General features: G+C 36.9%; 2 protein-coding genes across 2 annotated transcripts in view; both read left to right on the top strand.

The window, feature by feature from the left end:
* DNAJC24 (DnaJ heat shock protein family (Hsp40) member C24) overlaps nt 1-20,884 on the top strand; it is a gene marked incomplete at its 3' end in the record, with an annotated part of 61,435 nt that overhangs the window by 6,800 nt on the left and 33,751 nt on the right. The window lies entirely within an intron of this gene.
* Nucleotides 9,326-10,936, top strand: LOC307056565 (deoxyribonuclease TATDN1-like; the record flags this gene model as incomplete). The annotated part of the gene is made up of 3 exons (XM_079709414.1): nt 9,326-9,462; nt 9,518-9,579; nt 9,656-10,936. 3 exons carry the CDS (start codon nt 9,326-9,328, stop codon nt 10,345-10,347), a joined length of 891 nt encoding a protein of 296 aa, XP_079565540.1. The 3' UTR covers nt 10,348-10,936.

The following is a 20,884-nucleotide window of genomic DNA, read 5'->3' as shown; positions in this document are numbered from 1 at the left end:
CTTAGAGGGTTTCTCTCACTGCTCCAATCCTGCCTTCTGACTTGAGTAAGCCACTTGTGCGTGTGCTTCGTGGGTGATTTTTGGCTCTCCTGCCCTGTGTCTATTCTTACTTGTGAACACTTGGCAGAGGCCTATAGGATAGAGTTGGTGGGTGGGGTGCGGAATCTATATTGTGCTTGGAGGGCGAAGGATTCTAAATTGTCGTGCCAGTCTACACTTGGCCTTTAAAATTAAAGTTCATTTTCTTCTTATCTTGTGTCAGTATTGTTTCCTGCTCCTACAGCTGTGCCAAAGGTAAAAATAGTGATGGATTTTTTTGTCTTCTAGGGAGGGTCGTTTCATTTGGATTTGGGTTCATTAGGTTTCTTTGAGTCCTCAGCTCCCTATTTAAAGAAACGATTGAATTTGTAGAATCTGGCTTGTTCTCCTGAATTATTCCTATCTGCATTAAAATGTGCCATTATTTCTCCCATCTTTGGAAAAAAAACCTTTTCTCTCAACCCATTTCTGCCACCTCTTACCCCAACTCTGTTGTTCTTTGCAGCAAAAACTGTTTCCAAAAGTTGCCTCTGCTTCCTTTTTCCAATCTCTCTCTTCCTATCTCTCTTAAACCTACTCCAGCGAGGCCTTGTTCCTGCTACTGCTCTCTCTCCCTGGTCCACTGTGCCTCTTCCCCTACCTCACCCGATTAACTCTACTTATTGTTTCAAAATTGTCTTAATTGTAACCCCTGCCTCCCCTTCTCTCTACCATGCCTCCCTTCCTCTTGGGTACCGTCCCCTAGTAAAAGTGCATTTAGTGTTATTTTCTCTAGGAGAGGTATAGCCTGCAGGTGAGGAGAATGAGGGTAGCTGGAGTGTGATTAAAGGCTTTTTCTGCTTTTCCTTTTAGAAGATGGAGAGACTTGAGCATGTTTAAATTTTATGGGAAGTAGCCAAGAGAAAGCTTGGGATTTAAGTTGTAGGGGAGAGAGGATAACTGACAGATGTCAGAAGGGAATGGCATCTGAAGCATAGGTGGAAGGATTCCCTTTCGGTAAGAGAAGGGAGGGGTCTGTCTCTATTGTTATAGGAGAGAAGGAAAGTTGGATCCAAGAGCTGGTTCATTTGTCAGTTTGGTAGCAGGAAGATGATGAGCTCTCATTTGGTGGTTTCTTTTTTTCTCTGTGAAGGAGAAAACAGAGTTATCTGTTGAAAGAGGAAGTGGAGCAGCAAATTATAGGAGAGAGAATTCCAACTAGTGTTATTCTGGGAAGGTTCCCTATAAGTAGCTGAGTGTGCTGATAGCAGCAGGAAGTCTCAGCCAACAACTAACTGTGCAGAAGGCAACCAGACCTATAAAGTGGCATTAAAACAATCAGCCTAATATCTTGGCCTTCTTTAGCCTGGGTCACAGTGCCTTTGGTCCCTATTTACAGCTTAGTATGATAATTTATATTCAGAATTAATGGCCATAGCTTAAATTATGTTCAATGTATTCTGTTTAAGAAGGCAAGGAAGTATGTGGTAGTAAGTATATAATTAGTAGCATGTATGTAGTACTTTATACTAGTTTATACTTTACAGTTTACAAATGTGTTTATATCTTTTCTGGTTTTATCCTTTCAGCAGTCCTGTAAGCTAGGTAATATTATCTTCATATTTGCAGTTGAGAAAACCAAGGCTTAGTTATAGTTAAGTGATTTGTCTGAAATACACAATTAGTAAGGTGTAAAACCTAGGCTTGATCACATATCCTCTGCCCCTAGACTCTCTCCCATTATATTAGACTTCTCATAATTGCCATCCAGAAGGGTTTACAGTTGTTTAAAGGCATAATTTTCAATTTTCTGGATTTCAGTGGAACACCTCATTCATGTACAGTTAATGAAATAGTATAGTTTAAAGTTCATAAGCTTTCTTTCCAATTTGAATTACCATATATTTTCTTAGTCTGTTCTTTGACAATGTCACAGATCAGTTGGAGAATAAAATTACATTTGACAAATACTATTCTGTGTCTAATTTTGTAAAAAGGCACATTTATTACATGTACTTTTCCAAGTTCAGAAGACTTTGAATTTAACACCTCCTACATAATTAGTTGTTGGGATAAAATATTGCTAAATCGCAGGCTGCTAAGTTTATAGTACATGTTGATTTAGTAAATGCTGTTTCCTTATTTCAGTCTTTGTAAACGTAGTACTTACTCAAGGTCGTGATTCTGAAAAAATTCTTATTAACTAATTGAGATCTTTTAGAATGCTTTAAAGATACATATAAACGTAAAGTGCCGAATTAGCTCGAAAGACATTCATTTCACATACCATTAAGTCTGTTGCCTAATAAATTACTATATAAAAATAAAAGTAATTAAATCAGCATTTCCCAGCAGTATTGTATTAATAGGGACTTTATTAATAAAAGCGCATTGTTGTTCTTTTTTTATGAATCAATTTTTAAACTATTTTTTAGTTTTTTTTAACATACGTTGAATGATAATTCATTGCTTTGAAACGGTCTAGGGTCAAGAATGATTAGTTATATTATTCCCGTATTTTTTGCAGTTATGCATGTGAAAATTGCTGTTAACTGAGGATAAAGCTTCCCCCCAGAAGCTTTGTGACATTGAAAATTGGGGGTCTTTTCCCATTGATGCTGATAATATTACAGGATACCTTTCAACTGCAAAAGAATTATTGTGTTGGAAAATTATATGCTGCTCTTACAATATATTCCATAATCTTAAAGAAAATCCGTGTAATTTGAGGCGGAAGTGTGCAGTATGCTCATATTCTTAATGTTGGAAGGATATAAGTGCCTTTAACACTTATGTGACCATTCAGTGGTTCTCTTTTGATTACAAGTGATTATATAGATTAACATTAAGTTTGTTATGTAATACATTTTAGCATCTTGAAAAAGAAAATAAAAAGGGTTCCTGTGCTATAGGGGGGAAAATACCACATCAGCAAAGAAGGGAGCTAAGAACAATTCTTTAAACAGGTCTTTTGACTACACTGCAAAGTGATGTGATCTTGATCATAGGAAAAGTACTTAGGTATTAAGAGAAATTTTCAGAAAAAATCTGGGAGTGTTGTAAGTAAAAATCAGAAGAGTGTGGGCTTCCCTGGTGGCGCAGTGGTTGAGAGTCCGCCTGCCGATGCAGGGGACACGGGTTCGTGCCCCGGTCTGGGAGGATCCCACATGCCGCGGAGCGGCTGGGCCCGTGAGCCATGGCCGTTGAGCCTGCGCGTCCGGAGCCTGTGCTCCGCAACGGGGAGAGGCCACAACAGTGAGAGGCCCGCGTACCGCAAAAACAAAAACAAAAACAAACAAACAAAAAAAAACAGAAGAGTGTAACTTGTCTTGTAATGAACATTAAGATTTTTGTTAATGTGGTTAACTATTTAGCTGTCATCTGGGTGCCGTACAGGGTGCAAGGTATTTAACAATAAATTACTTTCATATGAACTATTCTCTTCCATGATAAGAATGGTAGGAATGACATTTTAAGTGAACATTAAATAATAATTTTAGCTACTACACAACACTGTGTATCAGACACTCTTCTAATCACTTTATGTGCATTTATTTATTGAACTCTGTAAAGAGAGATATTATTATCCCTGGAAACTGAGACTCAGAAATTAAGTAACACGCTGGTTAGTGGCAAGAAATTATGACACATTCTATATATGCTTTGAAAACTGGGAAAGTAAAAAGGTAAGAGTTACTTTTTTCTTAATCTTTCAGTTTTTTCTTAATCTTTCTACTGCATATATACAGCAATAATAGATTGTATCTTTAGAGAAAAGGTAGCATTTATGTTAAAGGTGCAGAATAGTGAAGGGTTAAAAATGTGGGCTCTGGAGATAACTTCCTGGGTTTGAATTCTGACTGCCACATAGTAGTTCTGTGACTCTGAGCCAGCTCTATAATTTAGGAGCTTGTTTCCTTATCTGCAAAGTAGATGTGAATCATTATTTATTCATAACTAATATTGAATACCTACTATGTGCCAGCCCTGTTCTAGGCATTTAGTAGCTAAATATCTATTTCATAGGGCAGTTGGAAGGATTTAAATGAGTTATACACATAAAGCATTTAAAACAATGCTTGGCACATAGTAAATGCTCAGTTATTTTATAGTTGCATGTAATAATTCAGTATCAGGAGGTTGACACTTTTCTGGTTTTTTCCAACACAGTGAAAATAACACTTTAACCTTTTTTAATGGCTTAAGGGTCATCATTGTCAATATAGATTTTTGTACTGTGAAAATACAGACATAGATGTTTGGGAAGATAGTGAAAAATGTCAAATGTCAGCTTGTTTTTTTATCTCTTAAAGTGAAGATGAAGAATTTATATCTATACATGGCTGCGTATTTACAGGACTGATTAATCAATCAGTGAAAGCACCTTTCTCCCAGATAGGACTTGCATTGTCATTTTCACCCTCTTTTTTTTTTTTTTGCGGTACGCGGGCCTCTCACTGTTCTGACCTCTCCCGTTGCAGAGCACAGGCTCAGTGGCCATGGCTCACGGGCCCAGCCGCTCTGCGGCATGTGGGATCTTCCTGGACCGGGGCACGAACCCGTGTCCCCTGCATCGGCAGGCGGACTCTCAACCACTGTGCCACCAGGGAAGCCCCACCCTCTTTTGACTGTCAGCATTCTCTAAAACTTTATTTCTAGACCATAAGAACATTGTACCAAGTTGACCTTCTTGTCGACTTCAATTTTTATTAAATCATTGTTCATTGACGGTATATCAGAAAGAATTCCTCCTCCTTTTGGGAATTTGTGCCTCTGTTTTTTGACCTTTTTTCCCCAGTTTTATTGAGAAATAATTGATATACATCATTGTGTAAGTTTCAGGTATACAGCATGATGGTTTGATTTAAATATATTGTAAAATGACCACAATAGATTCAGCTAACATGCATCTTCCCATAAAAGTACAATAAGAAGAAAAGAAAAAAGGAAAAAAATTTTCTCCTTGTGACGAGAACTCTTAGGATTTACGCTCTTAACGACTTTCCTATATCTTATATAGCAATGTGTTAGCTATAGTCATCATGTTGTACATTACATCCCTAGCACTTCCTTTAATCTTATAACTGGGGGTTTGTAACTCTTTGACAACTTTCCTCCAGTTCCCCTCCCTCACCTTCTGCCTCTGGTAACCACAAATTTTTTTTCTCTGAGTTCATTTTTTTTTTTTAAGATTTCACATATAAGTGAGATCATAGCAATATTTGTCTCTGTCTGACTTACTTCACTTAGCATAATGTCTTCAGGGTTCATCCATGCTGTTGCAAATGGTAGGATTCCCTTACTTTTTATGGCTGAATAATATTCTGTTGGAGACATATGCACAACTTTATCTGTTCATCCATTGATGGACACTTAGATTGCTTCCATGTCTTGGCTATTGTAAATGATGTTATGGATGTTATTCTACACCAAAACCCTAAGATTTGGCTGTTCCCACTAGAAGATACTTTAGTACACATGACCCAGATTTTTTTTGCATTCAGTGCTACTACAGAGATAGATAACACTAAAAATAAATCTTTAAGTAGCTGGTTGAGGTTGGTGGAGGGGATTGACTACAGAGGGGCATGAGGAAGCCTGGAGGTGATAGAACTGTTCTGTATCTTGATTTTGGTGGATCTTACGTGACTATATACAGTTACTAAAATTCATCAAACCATAGAGTTGAAACGGGTGCATTTTACTGTATGTAAATTATTCCTCAATGAAAAAGGAAACAAAATGAATCTTTAAAGGTATGAGGTAGAAAATCTCTTATAATGGATTACATTTCTCATGAAATATTTCTGTAAGATTCTTTATTTTGAATAATGTCTTAGGACACAAGTTGAATCATTGAAATGAGCAGAAAATTGTTAAAAATTTTTATTTCTAATTTTTGACTGTTTCCTTAGGGTAAAGATTTTGATTTTACAGTTAATAGATTAGCTAACCTAAGGTAAGCTTATACTTCTTTTTTTTTTTTTTTTTTTTTTGCGGTACACGGGCCTCTCACCGTTCCGGTCTCTCCCCTTGCGGAGCACAGGCTCCGGACGTGCAGGCTCAGCAGCCATGGCTCACGGGCCCAGCCGCCCCGCGGCACGTGGGATCCTCCCAGACCGGGGCACGAACCCGTGTCCCCTGCATCGGCAGGCAGACTCTCAACCACTGCGCCACCAGGGAAGCCCGTAAGCTTATTCTTCTGATACTTTATTTCATTGTAGGTATAAAACAGTGAAATGAATCATCAAAAAAAATTCTTTTGATCCAAAAAAATTTGGTGAAAAAGATTTTTGATGAACCATGTACTAGCTTAGATGACACTTTTGAAAACTGAGTCGATTACATTTTCAATCATGAAACGTCATTTTATTTTGTATTATTTAAGCTTCTTTTTTGCAAGCAATAAAAACCAACTCCTACCAAGCACAAAGATGGCTATTAGAAGAGTTTTGTGGGGCTCAGAGAATTGATAGGAGGCTGAAGGCTCATGTCTAAGAGAAACAAACCAAGGGGACTGCAAAGGGCTTAAAAAAATAGGAAGCAGGATGCATAGCATCTGTTTCACAACTGGGGCAGCCTGGTCAGGGCACCATTGCTATTACCTCTACTGCCACCATTGCTATGAAGAGCTTCTGACTGCCTTGGTAAAAATTCAGAGTTGCAGGAGAGGGCTGTGGTCCAGCTGGCAAACTTTAGCTGTGGAAGACCACACACAATTTGAGAGAGGTAATTCCTCAATAGTGTGTGAGGAAATTGAGAAGAAAGGATACCAGGCACTGCATAAAGTCGGGAGTGTTGCTATGTGAATAAATTCAAGAACAGTTAACCTATCCTCCATCTTAAACCCAGCAACCTATAACTTACTGCTCAAGTAAATTTGGTTAAGTTGCTAAATTAAAGTAACATGAAATCTTTCAGAGTGTTGTATTAGCAGATGGGTTCTCTAAAGCATTTCCTTAGTTGTTTAGTAATGTTACCAGTACATTCTTCCTTCTAATGACATGGCTTAATTTGAAATGCCAAAATTACTCTAGAAAATGTACAGCAATCATTTAATCATATTAGCTAAAAAAATCCTTTTTGGTTAGAATATAGATGCAAATATAGGTTTTAATCTTTTCAGTGAGGCCTCCTCTTATGTAAATCATAAATACATAAAGTATGGTATATTTCAGTACTGTTTCTTAAAGTGTGGTACACTTTATTGATGATATATGCAAAAATAATTTTAAATAGTATGCAGGTGAACAATTTTTATGTAAGTAGTTATATTTTTACTATAAAATATTTCATTTATACATATATGTATATCGCAGCAGATACTTGGTTTTAGAATGAAGCTGAGTAATAAAAATGAGTTAAAGTCTGTTTACCAAAAAAAGTAAATAAGAATATTAATAGTATGAGAATATGGCAAAAATCTTAAAGATGGTATAAGGATGACTGAAGTTCGGAAATCCCTAGTCTATACTACAGACCCAGGAGTCACATTCAGGCAGAACAGTGCTTAGGATTTTTTTTTTTTTAATGAAAAATATTAAGAAAACTGAGACACAGGTCTGGGCTCAGGAAGCATCCATTTTTATGCTTTGAGGTTAGCACAGTTTTAAACTTTCCTCCATTTGTAGATGGTAGCAAGGCTTCTATCGTGGGTCTAATGGTATACTTCTTACACAGTAGGGCAGTAGTATGAGCATGTCACTGTTTTGTCCTGAATAGATATAATTATGATATGTATATATTTTCTTTAGGAAGGCAGGGGACTGTGTCATATTTCAGAAGAAAAATTATTTTAGCAAGTGAATGAAATAAAAGACTTAGCACAGAGAGTTACTTTTCAGCTCTGGAGATACTGTTACTCATCATGTAATACTGTGCAATTTTGGAAAGCCTGTATTTTTCTAAATTAGAAAAAAAAAAAGGAAATCTCAAGAGGCGGTTAGCTTTATTAGGTTGATTGGTGACTCAATTCATCATGTTTCTGGTGTTTTGTTATTCCTTTACTGTGAATTGTTGAGGTTTATAGGACTGTTATGTTTCTTTATTGAGTATCTCTACGTGGAGTATCTCCATGCTGTTGCCCTGTTGTTGAACCATCCCCCTTTCTCCCATCTTCACTATGTCTGTTTTCTGTTATTATTTTTCTTTGAACTGTTTCTCATTGCTTCTCTTGCTTCTTCTCATCTTCAGTCATTATTTCTCTTATCTTTTCCTTCTGTTGCCTTTGAATTTTTGTCTCTTTTCTCTCCTTTTGCTATTGTTTCTCCATGCATCTTTGTCATAATTGGTTTCCAAAGGCCATTGCCAATTCATGGATATGCATCCTTCTGATTAATGAACTTAGGGGGCTGATATTTTCCTCATTTATTGATTCTCCTGGATTTTTGTTGATGAGCTTGGAGACTTTTTTTTGGAACTTTCTGGCTCATGACTCTTACAAGTATGGATAAGAATGAGCATTATTGCATGTTGTTTCTAAGAAGGCATGTAGTCTAAAGCATGACTTCTCTTTAGAAGTTTGTGGTGTAGTAGAGTCAGGGGCAGAGAATGCTCAGGAAATTGATGAGAACCAGTGTACTGGCCCAAGAGACATAGTAGAGTGTGAGGCTGGGAATGTCGGTTGTAAGTCAAATTGTGTAGGGGTTTGAATATAGGCTGTAGAGTTTAAACTTTATTCTGCAAGTCCTAAGGATATTTTTGAACAAGATTAGATATATATTTTAGCAGGTAATATTGATAACTGTAAATAAGATATGTTGGAGTGGAGAGAAACTTGAGGCAGAGAGAACATTGCCTTTGTAACAATTACACCAAGAGGCAATGAGGACTTGAACCGTTGCATTCGTATTGAGAGTAGAAAGGAAGAGGGAGATGAAAGAGAATGTGGAGGTAGGTTTGTGGTGGATTGAATATGTCAGGAAATGGGGGATGGGAAATGAATTTGTGATTTTGAACTTAAGACACAGTAGGTAGGTGATGTTCTTAACTAAGATAAGGAGCAGAGGAGGAAGAAGTTTTCTGGGAAAAAAGATGTTTGGTTCATTAAAAAGCAAGTGGAGTGGGATGTGTCTGTGGAAAAACCATCTGAAGATTTCCAGTTGGCAAGTGGCAGTGCAGATAGAACTCGAGAAGCCGGGCTTAAAAGCCATGCGTTGAGCTTTGCCTCCATGAGATTACCCTATGGCCAAGGGGGCTGGAGATATAGTGTGTTATATAGCTTCCTAGGACACAACCTTAGGGAATGGCTCTTCACTAAGAATGAAGGAGTGGCCAGTTCTGTCAGGGAGGAGCCGGGGCCGCAGTCATGAGTCGCTTCAAATTCGTAGATATTGGTATCAACTTGACATATCCTATGTTCAGAGGAATTTATAGGGGGGTTCAAAAGCATCAAGATGACTTATGGGATGTAATAGAGAGAGCTGTTCAGATTGGTGTTAAAAAGTGGAAGCTGTCATTGTCGTCATCATCATCCTCGTCATCGTAAACTGGGAGAGTTTGTGATTACAGGTGGAAATCTACAAGACAGTAAAGATGCACTGCATTTGGCACAGACAAATGGTATCCTCATATTACTTTTACCCCCCAAAATGTGAATTAAGTTATTTTGAAGAAGTCTTTCTGAGAACTGCCTCAGATATGTTTTTCAGTACAGTTGGGTGTCATCCTACAAGATGTGATGAATTTGAAAAGGATAACCCTGATCTTTACTTGATGGAGTTACTAAATCTCGCTGAAAACAACAAGGGGAAAGTTGTAGCAATAGGGGAATGTGGACTTGATTTTGACCGACTGCAGTTTTGTCCTAAAGGTACTCAGCTCAAATATTTTGAAAAACAGTTTGAACTGTCAGAACAAACAAAATTACCAATGTTTCTTCATTGTCGGAACTCACATGCTGAATTTTTGGACATATTGAGAAGGAATAGAGATCGGTGTGTAGGTGGAGTGGTACATTCATTTGACGGTACCAAGGAAGCAGCAGCTGCTTTGATGGACTTGGGTCTCTACATAGGATTTAATGGTTGCTCACTGAAAACTGAGGCTAATTTGGAAGTTCTGAAGTCAATACCTAGTGAAGAATTAATGATTGAGACTGATGCACCTTGGTGTGGAGTCAAAAGTACACATGCTGGATCAAAATATATAAAAACTTCATTTCCCACCAAAAACAAGTGGGAAAATGGGCACTGTTTGAAAGACAGAAATGAACCCTGCCATATAATTCAAATAGTGGAAATAATGTCAACAGTAAGAGATGAAGATCCACTGGAACTAGCCAATACGCTATATAATAACACTATTAAAATATTTTATCCTGACATGTAACTGGTATGTGTCTCCCATTTTTCCATCATGTATATAAAATTTCATGGTAAAACTTAAAAGTTTCAATAAAGGAATTCTCTGGAAAAAAAAAAAAAAAAGAAAAGGAGCGGCCAGAGATAATAGGAGTCTCACCAGAAGAGCGAGGGTGTTAACTAAAACCAAGGAAAAGAGATGGTGTGGCCACCTGTTGCAGATATTGTTGGGGGCCCAGGAAGGCTGCCGACTGAAACAAAGTCCATTAGATATAGCAACTAGAAACAGTGGCAACCCTGAGTGCTAAGCAACTCAGAATTGCAGCTGAAATTGGAGAGAATTAGTAGTCTTTCTTATAGGACAAATCGAATATAACCACCTGTGACCCTTGGAATCTGATTTGATTAACAGCCTTGGCTGAATGTTTTAAAAATTGAAAACAATTTCGTGAATTAGCTACACTGTTTAAGAGAATACATAACCACTACTATATACAGTGTTATATGGCAAATATATCTCAGTAAAGCTGGGAGGGAATAAGTTCATCTTCCCTTACCCTCCCCATTTTCACTAAAATTGTGCCAGGCAAGCTAAGATATGTCTTAAGTCACAAACTATGGGCCAGCGTTTCATCTGTTAAAAAAATGAGTTGCTTATACTGTGTTACTTTCTAAAGCCAGCTCTAAAATTTGTTTCTTCTATTTTTTCCTTTTATTACGTCTTTTGTTGTCATCTAGTTGACTCCTCATATCTGAGAACTTTTTTCCTTGTTTACCATACTGGAAGTAACTTTGTTTTGGCGATTCAAGACTGTTTTGTTGATTCATAACACATACACTCTAGACAACAAATAGTGGTAATTGAGAAGGCTGTGGTGATTTGTCTCTAGTTTGCCATGTGTTTAAGATAAAAATATTCCCTTCACAGGTTTGCCTAAAATTCTGTTACTGATAATCTTTTTAAAGTTTAACCTGGGTGTAAATGGTTCACAGTTTGCTTTTACAGAAAGTGAAAAAAAGAAATCTTAAAATAACTTTCTAATTATGATCTGACTTGTCTAGCTGATAGGAAATTCATGAAGGGGTAGTTAGGGTAGTTGTTTTATTTGTCTCATAGTCTGGCTTAAAAGAGTCATAGAATTTCACAGACTCTAACTTAAATATAGAATGTCAGAACATAAAGGAACCTTTATTGCAGAAGACTTAGACTGGGAAAATGAAAGTATTGAGCACAGAAAGGTAGAACAAAGATACTAAATATTCAAAATTAAATAATATGATAAAATTGTAAACCAAAAATCATTTTCAAAACTTGTGTAAAATAAAAATGGGCAGAAGACCTAAACAGACATTTCTCCAAAGAAGATATACAGATTGCCAACACACACATGAAAGGATGCTCAACATCATTAATCATTAGAGAAATGCAAGTCAAAACTACAATGAGGTATCATCTCACACCGGTCAGAATGGCCGTCATCAAAAAATCTACAAACAATAAATGCTGGAGAGGGTGTGGAGAAAAGGGAACCCTCTTGCACTGTTGGTGGGAATGTAAATTGATACAGCCACTATGGAGAACAGTATGGAGTTTCCTTAAAAAATTAAAAATAGAACTGCCATACGACCCAGCAATCCCACTACTGGGCATATACCCTGAGAAAACCATAATTCAAAAAGAGTCATGTACCACAATGTTCATTGCAGCTCTATTTACAATAGCCAGTACATGGAAGCAACCTAAATGTCCATCAACAGATGAATGGATAAAGAAAATGTGGCACATATATACAATGGAATATTACTCAGCCATAAAAAGAAACGAAATTGAGTTATTTGTAGTGAGGTGGATGGACCTAGAGTCTGTCATACAGAGTGAAGTAAGAAAGAGAAAAATAAATACCGTATGCTAATACATATATATGGAATCTAAGAAAAAAAAAGAAAATGGTCATGAAGAACCTAGGGGCAAGATGAGAATAAAGATGCAGACCTACTAGAGAATGGACTTGAGGATACGGGAAGGGGGAATGGTAAGCTGGGACAAAGTGAGAGAGTTGCATGGACATGTATACACTACCAAACGTAAAATAGATAGCTAGTGGGAAGCAGCCGCATAGCAGAGGGAGATCAGCTCGGTGATTTGTGACCACCTAGAGGGGTGGGATAGGAAGGGTGGGAGGGAGGGAGACGCAAGGGGGAAGAGATATGGGGACATATGTATATGTATAACTGATTCACTTTGTTATAAAGCAGAAACTAACACACCATTGTAAAGCAATTATACTCCAATAAAGATGTTTAAAAAATTTTAAAAAGTAAATGAGACAGACACAGCATCACTTCTGTGCTATTCCTGCCACAAATACAAAACCTGAAGCTTATCCTGAAGAAACATCACACAAACCCAACTGAGGGACATTCTACAAAATAATTAGTCTTTAATCTGCAAAAGTGACAAGGTCATGAAAGTCAAGGAAGAATGAACTGTTTCAACTGAAGGAAATGAAAGAGACAAGACAATCAAATGCAATGCATGATTCTAAACTAGATCCTTCTCACTAAAGGACATCTTTGGGACAACTGGTGCAATCTAAATGGGAATTGAAGATTAGATGATAGTATGGTATAAACATTTATTTCCTGATTTTATTTTATTTTTTTTATTGTGGCTAGAAGACATATCCTTGCTTGTAGGAAATAGACACTGAAGTATTTGGGGGTGACAAGGCATCAAGTTGGCAACTTACTCTCAAATGGTTGAGAAAAAAAAAGTTCCTTGTAATGTACTTGTAATATTTCTATAAGTTTAAGGTTTTTCAAAACAAAAACTTAATATAAGCAAGAAAACAAGAATAAAAATATTATAGCCTAAAAAAAACTTGTGTAAAATAATAATACTAAACAAAAATTGAAATTGGAGTATATGTTTTGTTTTAAAATACATTTACATTTAGAATTTCCTTGTGACTTGGTAAACATTATTTTTAGTTGTACCAAGGTACAAAAAAACATGCTTCCCAAAGGAATATGACACTTTTGTTAAAGTGTTGAAATTCACTAGAATTGTTCTACTTTTTTTCTTTAATCTAAATAAAATGGCTAGAACTTTATGGTTCATAGGGTATACTTCTTTTAGGCATTTAGAAAAGAATCAACTTTATTGAAGTATAGTATATAAACAAACACATCTATTTTTAGTACATTTCAATGAGTTTTGATTTAATATACCTGTATAACCACCACCATATCAAGTACAGAACATTTTCATCATCCCAGGAAGTTCCTTTATGCTTCTTTTTCCCTCAGCCACCATGGGTCTGCTTTCACTGTCTGTAGGTTTCTTTAGTCATTGTTTTAAGCTCTTAAAATTTCTTTAAGTTTTATTTGATCTTTAATGAACCAAATTGGTTAGGTACGATTTTTAAAGAGAGGTAAATTTATCTCTTTACCTCCTCCTGAGGAGTAAACCGATTATAGCATATTACTTACATAATACGCCTTCCACAAAAATGTTTTATAAGAAGTCTAGTTAGCACATTTAGGGCATGTTATAAGTGAGTTGCAGGGGGTTTATATGATTTTCAAATAGTAACTATCATCTTGCAAGATATTCATAAAACCATGCCATCTGACATATGAAACACCTTTAAAATTTGCCTTGAAGTACATCATGGATTTCAGCTCATTAATCCCCTTTTACTTGTTAAGGTTATTTGTGTTTTAACTAATTTTTCCTTTATTTTCAAATTCATTTATTCTTAATAACTGTAATAATTTATATTACACATATGTATGCTTGAATTATTTTCTGTGTCACAAATAGAGTTAATGCTGTTGTGCCCATGTTATCTACTAATTAAAGATCAAATAGATTCTTAAACTCAGTAATGGAATATAAAACCCTTCTGTTAAGCTTTTTGACATATTGACTGTAATTGAGGATTATCCTTGGTGCAGTGTGTGTGATAACATAGCCTGGAAAACATGTTTTTTCTCTGAAGCAACTTAAACTACCCATTACCTTTTAGTGTCTCAAAATATTTTAAAATACAAAATCCAAATCTTGCAGTCCCTGGAGGTAATCCAAAATATTTCATTTGAGAATTATACTTTTCAAATTAGTTAAATGCATACATTCAGATCTATTTATGAGGGTTGAAACAGTCTGAGTTTGTCTGCAGTTATTCATTCATCTGTTCACTCAACATTTGTTAGGGTTGGTATCTACTGTATTTCTAGACACTATTCTAGATGCTGTGGATATAACAGTTTATTGTTAGGAGGGAGACACAGATGTTTAAATACTAGTATCATAATAAATGCTGTAATGTATACAGTACAGGTGTACTTTGGAGATGTTGTGAGTTTGGTTCCAGACCACTGCAGTAGAGCAAATATCTCAATAAATTGAGTCACATGAATTTTTTGGCTTCCCAGTACATGTAAACGTTATGTTTACACTACTCTTGTCCAATAAGTATATGATAGCATTATGTCTAAAAAAACAATGCACATACCTTAATTAAAAAGTACTTTATTGCTAAAAATGCTAACCATCATCTGAGCCCTCAGCTGGTGGAGGGTCTTGCCTCAGTGTTGATGGCTGCTGACTGATCAGGGTGGTGTTGCTGAAGGTTGGGGTGGCTGCAGCAATTTCTCAAAATAAGACAACAGTGACGTTTGCTGCGTCGACTGACTCTTTCTTTCACAAAGAATTTTTTGTAGCACACAATGCTGTTTGGTAACATTTTATACACAGTAGAACATCTTTCAAAACTGTAATCAGTCCTGTCAAATCCTGCTACTGCTTTATCAACTAAGTTTATGTAATGTTCTAAATCCTTTGTTGCAACAGTCTTCACAGCATCTTCACCAGGAATGAATGGTATCTCAAAAACCACTCTTTGTTCATTCATAAGAAACAACTCCTCATTTGTTTTGTTATAAGATTGTAGCAATTCAGTCACATCTTCAGGCTCCATTTCTAATTCTCTTGCTCTTTCTACCGCATCTGTAGATACTCCCTTCACTGAAGTCTTGCACACCTCAAAGTCATCCGTGAGGGTTGGAATCAACTTCTAACAAACTCCTGTTCACGTTAGTATTTTGACCCCTTCCTGTGAATCACAAATATCCTTAATGGCATCTAGAATGATGAATCCTTTCCAGAGGGTTTTCAATTTACTTTGCCCAGATCCACTAGAAGAATCACTATCTATGGTAGTTATAGCCTTATGAAATGTATTTCTTAAATAATAAGACCTGAAAGTCGAAATTATTCCCTGATCCATGGGCTGCAGAATGGATGTTGTGTTAGCAGGCATGAAGACAGCATTAATATTATCGTGCATCTCCATCAAGAGCTCTTGGGTGACCAGTTGATTGTCAACGGACAGTAATATTTTGAAAGGGATCTTTTGTTTCTTAGCACAAGGTTTCAACAGTGGGCTTAAAATATTCAGTAAACCATGTTGTCAACAGATGTGCTGTCATCCAGGCTTTGTTGTTCCATTTATAGAACACAGGAAGAGTAGATTTAACATAATTCTTAAGAGCCCTAGGATTTCCAAAATGGTAAATGAGCATTGGCTTCAGCTTAAAATTCAACTAATTCTTTTATTAGCCCCTAACAAAGGAATCAGTGTGTCCTCTGTAGTTTTGAAGCCAGGCATTGACTTCTCCTCTTTAGCTATGAGTGTCCTAGATAGCATCTTCTGCCAATATAAGGCTATTTGTCTATATTGAAAATCTGTTGTTTAGTGCAGCTACCTTCATTAATTATCTGAGCTAGATCTTTTGGATAACTTGTTGCAGCTTTTCTACATCAGCACTTGCTACATCAACTTGTACTTTTATGTTATGGAGACGGCTTCTTTCTTTAAATCTGATGAACCAACCTCTGCTAGCTTCAAACTTTTCTTCTACAGCTTCCTCACCTCTCTCAGCCTTCATAGAATTAAAGAGAGTTAGGGCCTTAGTCTGGGTTAGGCTTTGGCTTAAGGGAATGTTGTGTCTGGTTGGATCTTCTATCCAGACTACTAAGACTTTCTCCATGTCAGCAATGATGGTTGTTTTGCTTTCTTATCATTCATGTGTTCACTGGAGTAGCACTTTTAGTTTCCTTCAAGAACTTTTCATTTGCATTTATTCACAACTTGGCTGTTTGTTGCAAGATGCCTAGCTTTCAGCTTATCTTGGCTTGACATGCCTTCCTTACTAAGCAATCATTTCCAGCTCATGATTTAAAGTGAGAGACTGGTGACTCTTCTTTTTACTTGAACACTTAGAGGCTTGGTTTGGTTATTAATTGGCCCAATTTCAATATTGTTGTGTCTCAGGGAATAGAGAAGCCCGAGGAGAAAGAGAGAGTTAGGGACCAGCGGGTCAGTGGAGCAGTCAGAACACACATTAAGTTCACCATCTTATGTGGGTGTGGTTTGTGGTGTCCCAAAACAGTTACAACAGTAGCATCAAAGATCACTGATCACAAATCATTATAACGAGTACAATAATAATGAAAAAGTTTGAAATGTTGGAAGAATTACCAAAATGTGATACAGAGACACAAAGTGAGCAAATGCTGCTCGAAAAATGGTGCTGAGACTTGTTCAACACAGGGTCACCACAAACCTTTAATTGTAGAAAGCATATCTGTGAAGCACAGCAAAATGAAGCTCAATAAAATGAGATATGCTTGTATATAAATTCTAAAATGTGGTTTCATAGGGAAGTTTATGTATAGCATAGTCATTAAGAGTCCTGGCTTTGTATCACTTTGCCCTGCCTTTGAGTCTCACTTGTGCCATTTATGATTTGTGTGACCCAAGAGGAGTGACTTAACCCCTCTGAGCCTCAGTTCCCTTATCTGTAAAAATTGAGATAAAGATTTTTCTTATTCTTCTTTTCTTTTTTCATAAAGATTAAGTGAAATAATGTAAAGCATTTAGGCAGTGTCTTGCATGTGGTTCCTTATTATAATTTATCACCATCACCAGAAATTGTGTACAGGATGCTGTTAGAGAGCCATGAAGGGCCATATAAAAATATTGCATGATGATATCATGCAAATTTAGTTATCAGTGTTCAGCAAAAAAAAAAAAAAAAAAAGAAAAAAATTAAAATGGTAAAATTATATTTTGGTTGTGTGCTTTTTATCATGTGTTCATTACTGTATATGTTATGCACTTATATATACGTATTGCTGTGTAGAATTGTACTCATGAAAATTCAAATATTATACTTAATGGAAAATTTAAAGATTTTCAAGAGTAGTTTTGATTAAATGGCATTTTCACATTGCCTTTGAACCTTGACACCTAAGAAAACTCTTCTGTAAGTGTTCAGTTAGAGAAATTAGTGCTGTGTTGGGAAATTAGTACTATTACCAGACTGCGGAAATGGGAGAGCAGGGTCGCACAGCAAGTTTTGCTTGTAGTTTGTGAAAGAGAAATGACCCCACACACACACACACCGGGTTGCTATATTGTAGGGAAAGAAGGTCAAGGGCCAGTAAGTGTGGGAACATACCCTGCCCACACTGGCCTCAGTCCCTCATTCTAATGTAACAGGATGGGTCTCCTCTGCACAGCTGGGTGTTAGACTCATTTTCAGCTTTCATGTTTTCTAGTCTAATAACCTGTTCTTTCTTCCTCCAGGCATTCCCTCCCTGTTGTGTGTAACCACCTTAAGCCAAATGAGGTTATCAGAATGAAAGTTTATTTCCAGGATACTTTCCAGAATAAGTGAAATAACCTTGGAGCAGAAGCAGCCCTATCCTTTGTCCTTGATTATCTTTTTTCCCTTCAGTTTTGGCTTGGAATTCTTTACTATCTTGTTAACTCTTTGATGCTTTTAAGAGTTATACACACACACACACACACATATTTATCCAGATTTTTTATCCAGTTGTTTTCAATGGAAAGGTTGGTTTGAATAACCAAGTCCACCACTAATGGAAACAAGAAGCAGTCTTCCCATTCTTCCATTCCTTCCCATTCCTTCCCATTCAATAGGAGGAAGTCCACTTTCCATTAAGGTACAACTCAAAATAATTCCTTCCTGAAGTTTTCCCTTATAGCTAGTCAGAAAGTCTCACCTTATGTGTTCCATTGATACATTGTAACTCTGTTGTCCCACTGACCACATTCTGTCTAACCGTAATTACTTATGCCTATGGCTGCCTCTCAGCTAAATGTAGTTTTTGAAGGCAGGAATCCTGTCTGTAATTTTTCTGTCCTTGGTAGCACCAACTCTGTGTACTTTGTATAATGGACTCTCTCTACATGCGTTGGTTGATTGCACTGGATTTTGCTGAAAAAGAATAGAAGGATTAAGAAGGGAGTTGTCTCCTATTATTTTGTCCTCTCTATGTTGGTTGCAGTACTGTTCTCCCTTTTCTGTTATTCCTTATGGGTTCAGTAATGATGTTAGATGGTCCTTGATCCATGTGAACTGATGACAGAATAGAGCCACAGCATGTGAAGTGATTTGACCTGTGGCCGTCTTTGAGCTGATGTTTTGTCTATAGCTGTCCTTGGAGGCTGTCCAGCTGTTGCAGTTCATTTTTAATAGTTTAACCAAGACTGTAGAACCTTTAGTGCTTTAGGTTTTCAATAGTCTGAAGACATATTTTTGAGAACTTTTAATAATGTTGAGAGGGGAATATTGAGACCAAGAAGAATAAATGTATTGCTACTTAAAGGACAGTATCTGAAAAACAAAATAGGGAATATAAGTGTTTAGTTCTCAGTTTATTAAGTTAAAGGATACTTTTCTTAGGAAGGAGGAATTGATAGTCATTAAAATTGTAAGACTAGGGCTTTCCTGGTGGCGCAGTGGTTGAGAGTCTGCCTGCCGATGCAGGGGATGCAGGTTTGTGCCCCAGTCCGGGAAGATCCCACATGCCGCGGAGCGGCTGGGCCCGGGAGCCATGGCCGCTGAGTCTGCGCGTCCAGGGCCTGTGCTCCGCAACGGGAGAGGCCATAACAGTGAGAGGCCCGCGTACCGAAAAAAAAAAATTGTAAGACTAAGAAAGTTTTTTTAAAAGCCTTAGTTACCCATTTTAATGCATCTTTTAGTTTGGACATGACTGCTTCATAATCACAGTGGCCCTTGCATACTATCTTGTAATTTTTAAAATTATTTAAAAGTAATGTGGCACATTATTCTACAATCTTAGTATTGGGCTTTTAGAAAGTCAGTGTTAAAATGAGCTTCAGGTGGTGAAGTACTCAACTGGAACACTTGTATTGTTGTGTAATAAAAAAGGCCAGAAAAGGTAAGTATTTAATCATGTTTTGTTTTAGCCATGATCTTCTCAGGTGTATTAAGCAAATTTTAGGATTTACTCTTATAATGGACTTTCTGCATCTAGAACTCCCTCAAATTCTATGACTATCTAGATATCCCTGACTGAACTGCAAATGCCATCTTACACACATACTACTTACACACATACTGAGCCACTAAAACATCTGAAATAAATTATATATTAAGATATACCTGTTGCTTTGTTGTCTTGTGTTAAAATGTGTGAAGTTACCAGAAATGTAAAGGTTAAATCCTCATGGTCTGCCATATGATTGACTGTGATCCCCCTGGAAGCTAAGTAAATCTTATAAATTTAATTATTGTTGAAAGAGTTGTTCCTTTTTCAAGCTAAGTAAACTACCACTAAGGTCACTAAAAATCTGAGGACATTTCTTGAACTGTTTTTTTCCCCTTCCTCTTTTGATAAGGTTATAAAAAGGTGATAGCCGTAACATAATATTAATAAGGCCCATTTAATATTTACTTATTTATTAACAAGTAAATATTACTATTTACTTAGGCTTAGAAAAAGATTAGAAATGGGGGTCTATGTGACAAATGCTTAAATATTTAAAAGTTATGAGTCAAGCTAACATAATATTAAATAAGTTCTTTTATCTTGAAAAATATATTTTCATGACAAATATCCCTTCATATTGACCTAGAAAGCCAGGATCGCATGTAGAGTCCTTGGAGTTCCATGCCTTAATGCAGCAGGGCAGAGAAAGCCACCACTGTCCTGCCTCCTTCTCTTCCCACCCCCACCCAGAGTCCTTACTGTGGTCTGCGCTCCTATGACTTGAGGCTGTTTGGGCAGTGAATTCCTGTGTCCTGAGCCCCTAGAAGAAGGGGGGTAAGGCATGGCTATGGCTGGAAGAGGAGCGTAGAATCCTCATGGCCGATACTCTTAGCTAAGGACTTCCTGGGGTGTGGCAGGAGAGAAGGAGCGGAGAGAGAGCTCTCAAAGGTGATGGGTGTAAATTAATTGTAATATATATATTATTATACAGTCAGTTCTTCTTATTTGCTGTGGTTACGTTCTGTAAAGTTGCCACAAACACAGAATTAGCAAACACTGAAACATTGCTCATAGGGGAAATACAGGGTTAGGTTCCTGCGAGCCTCTGGTCACAATATTTTCATCAAGTGATCAGTACATAACCTTGTTTTATGTATGCTTCTGCTTAAAGACACTTTAATGTACGTTGTTGATTCATTAATGTTGAACTCAGGGCCAACAGCACTGTAACTCA

The sequence above is a fragment of the Hyperoodon ampullatus genome, assembly GCF_949752795.1.
Source record: "Hyperoodon ampullatus genome assembly, chromosome: 7".
Taxonomy (NCBI): Eukaryota; Metazoa; Chordata; class Mammalia; order Artiodactyla; family Ziphiidae; genus Hyperoodon; species Hyperoodon ampullatus.
Note: the sequence above shows the minus strand (reverse complement) of the source record. Positions and strands in the feature narration are given on the sequence as shown.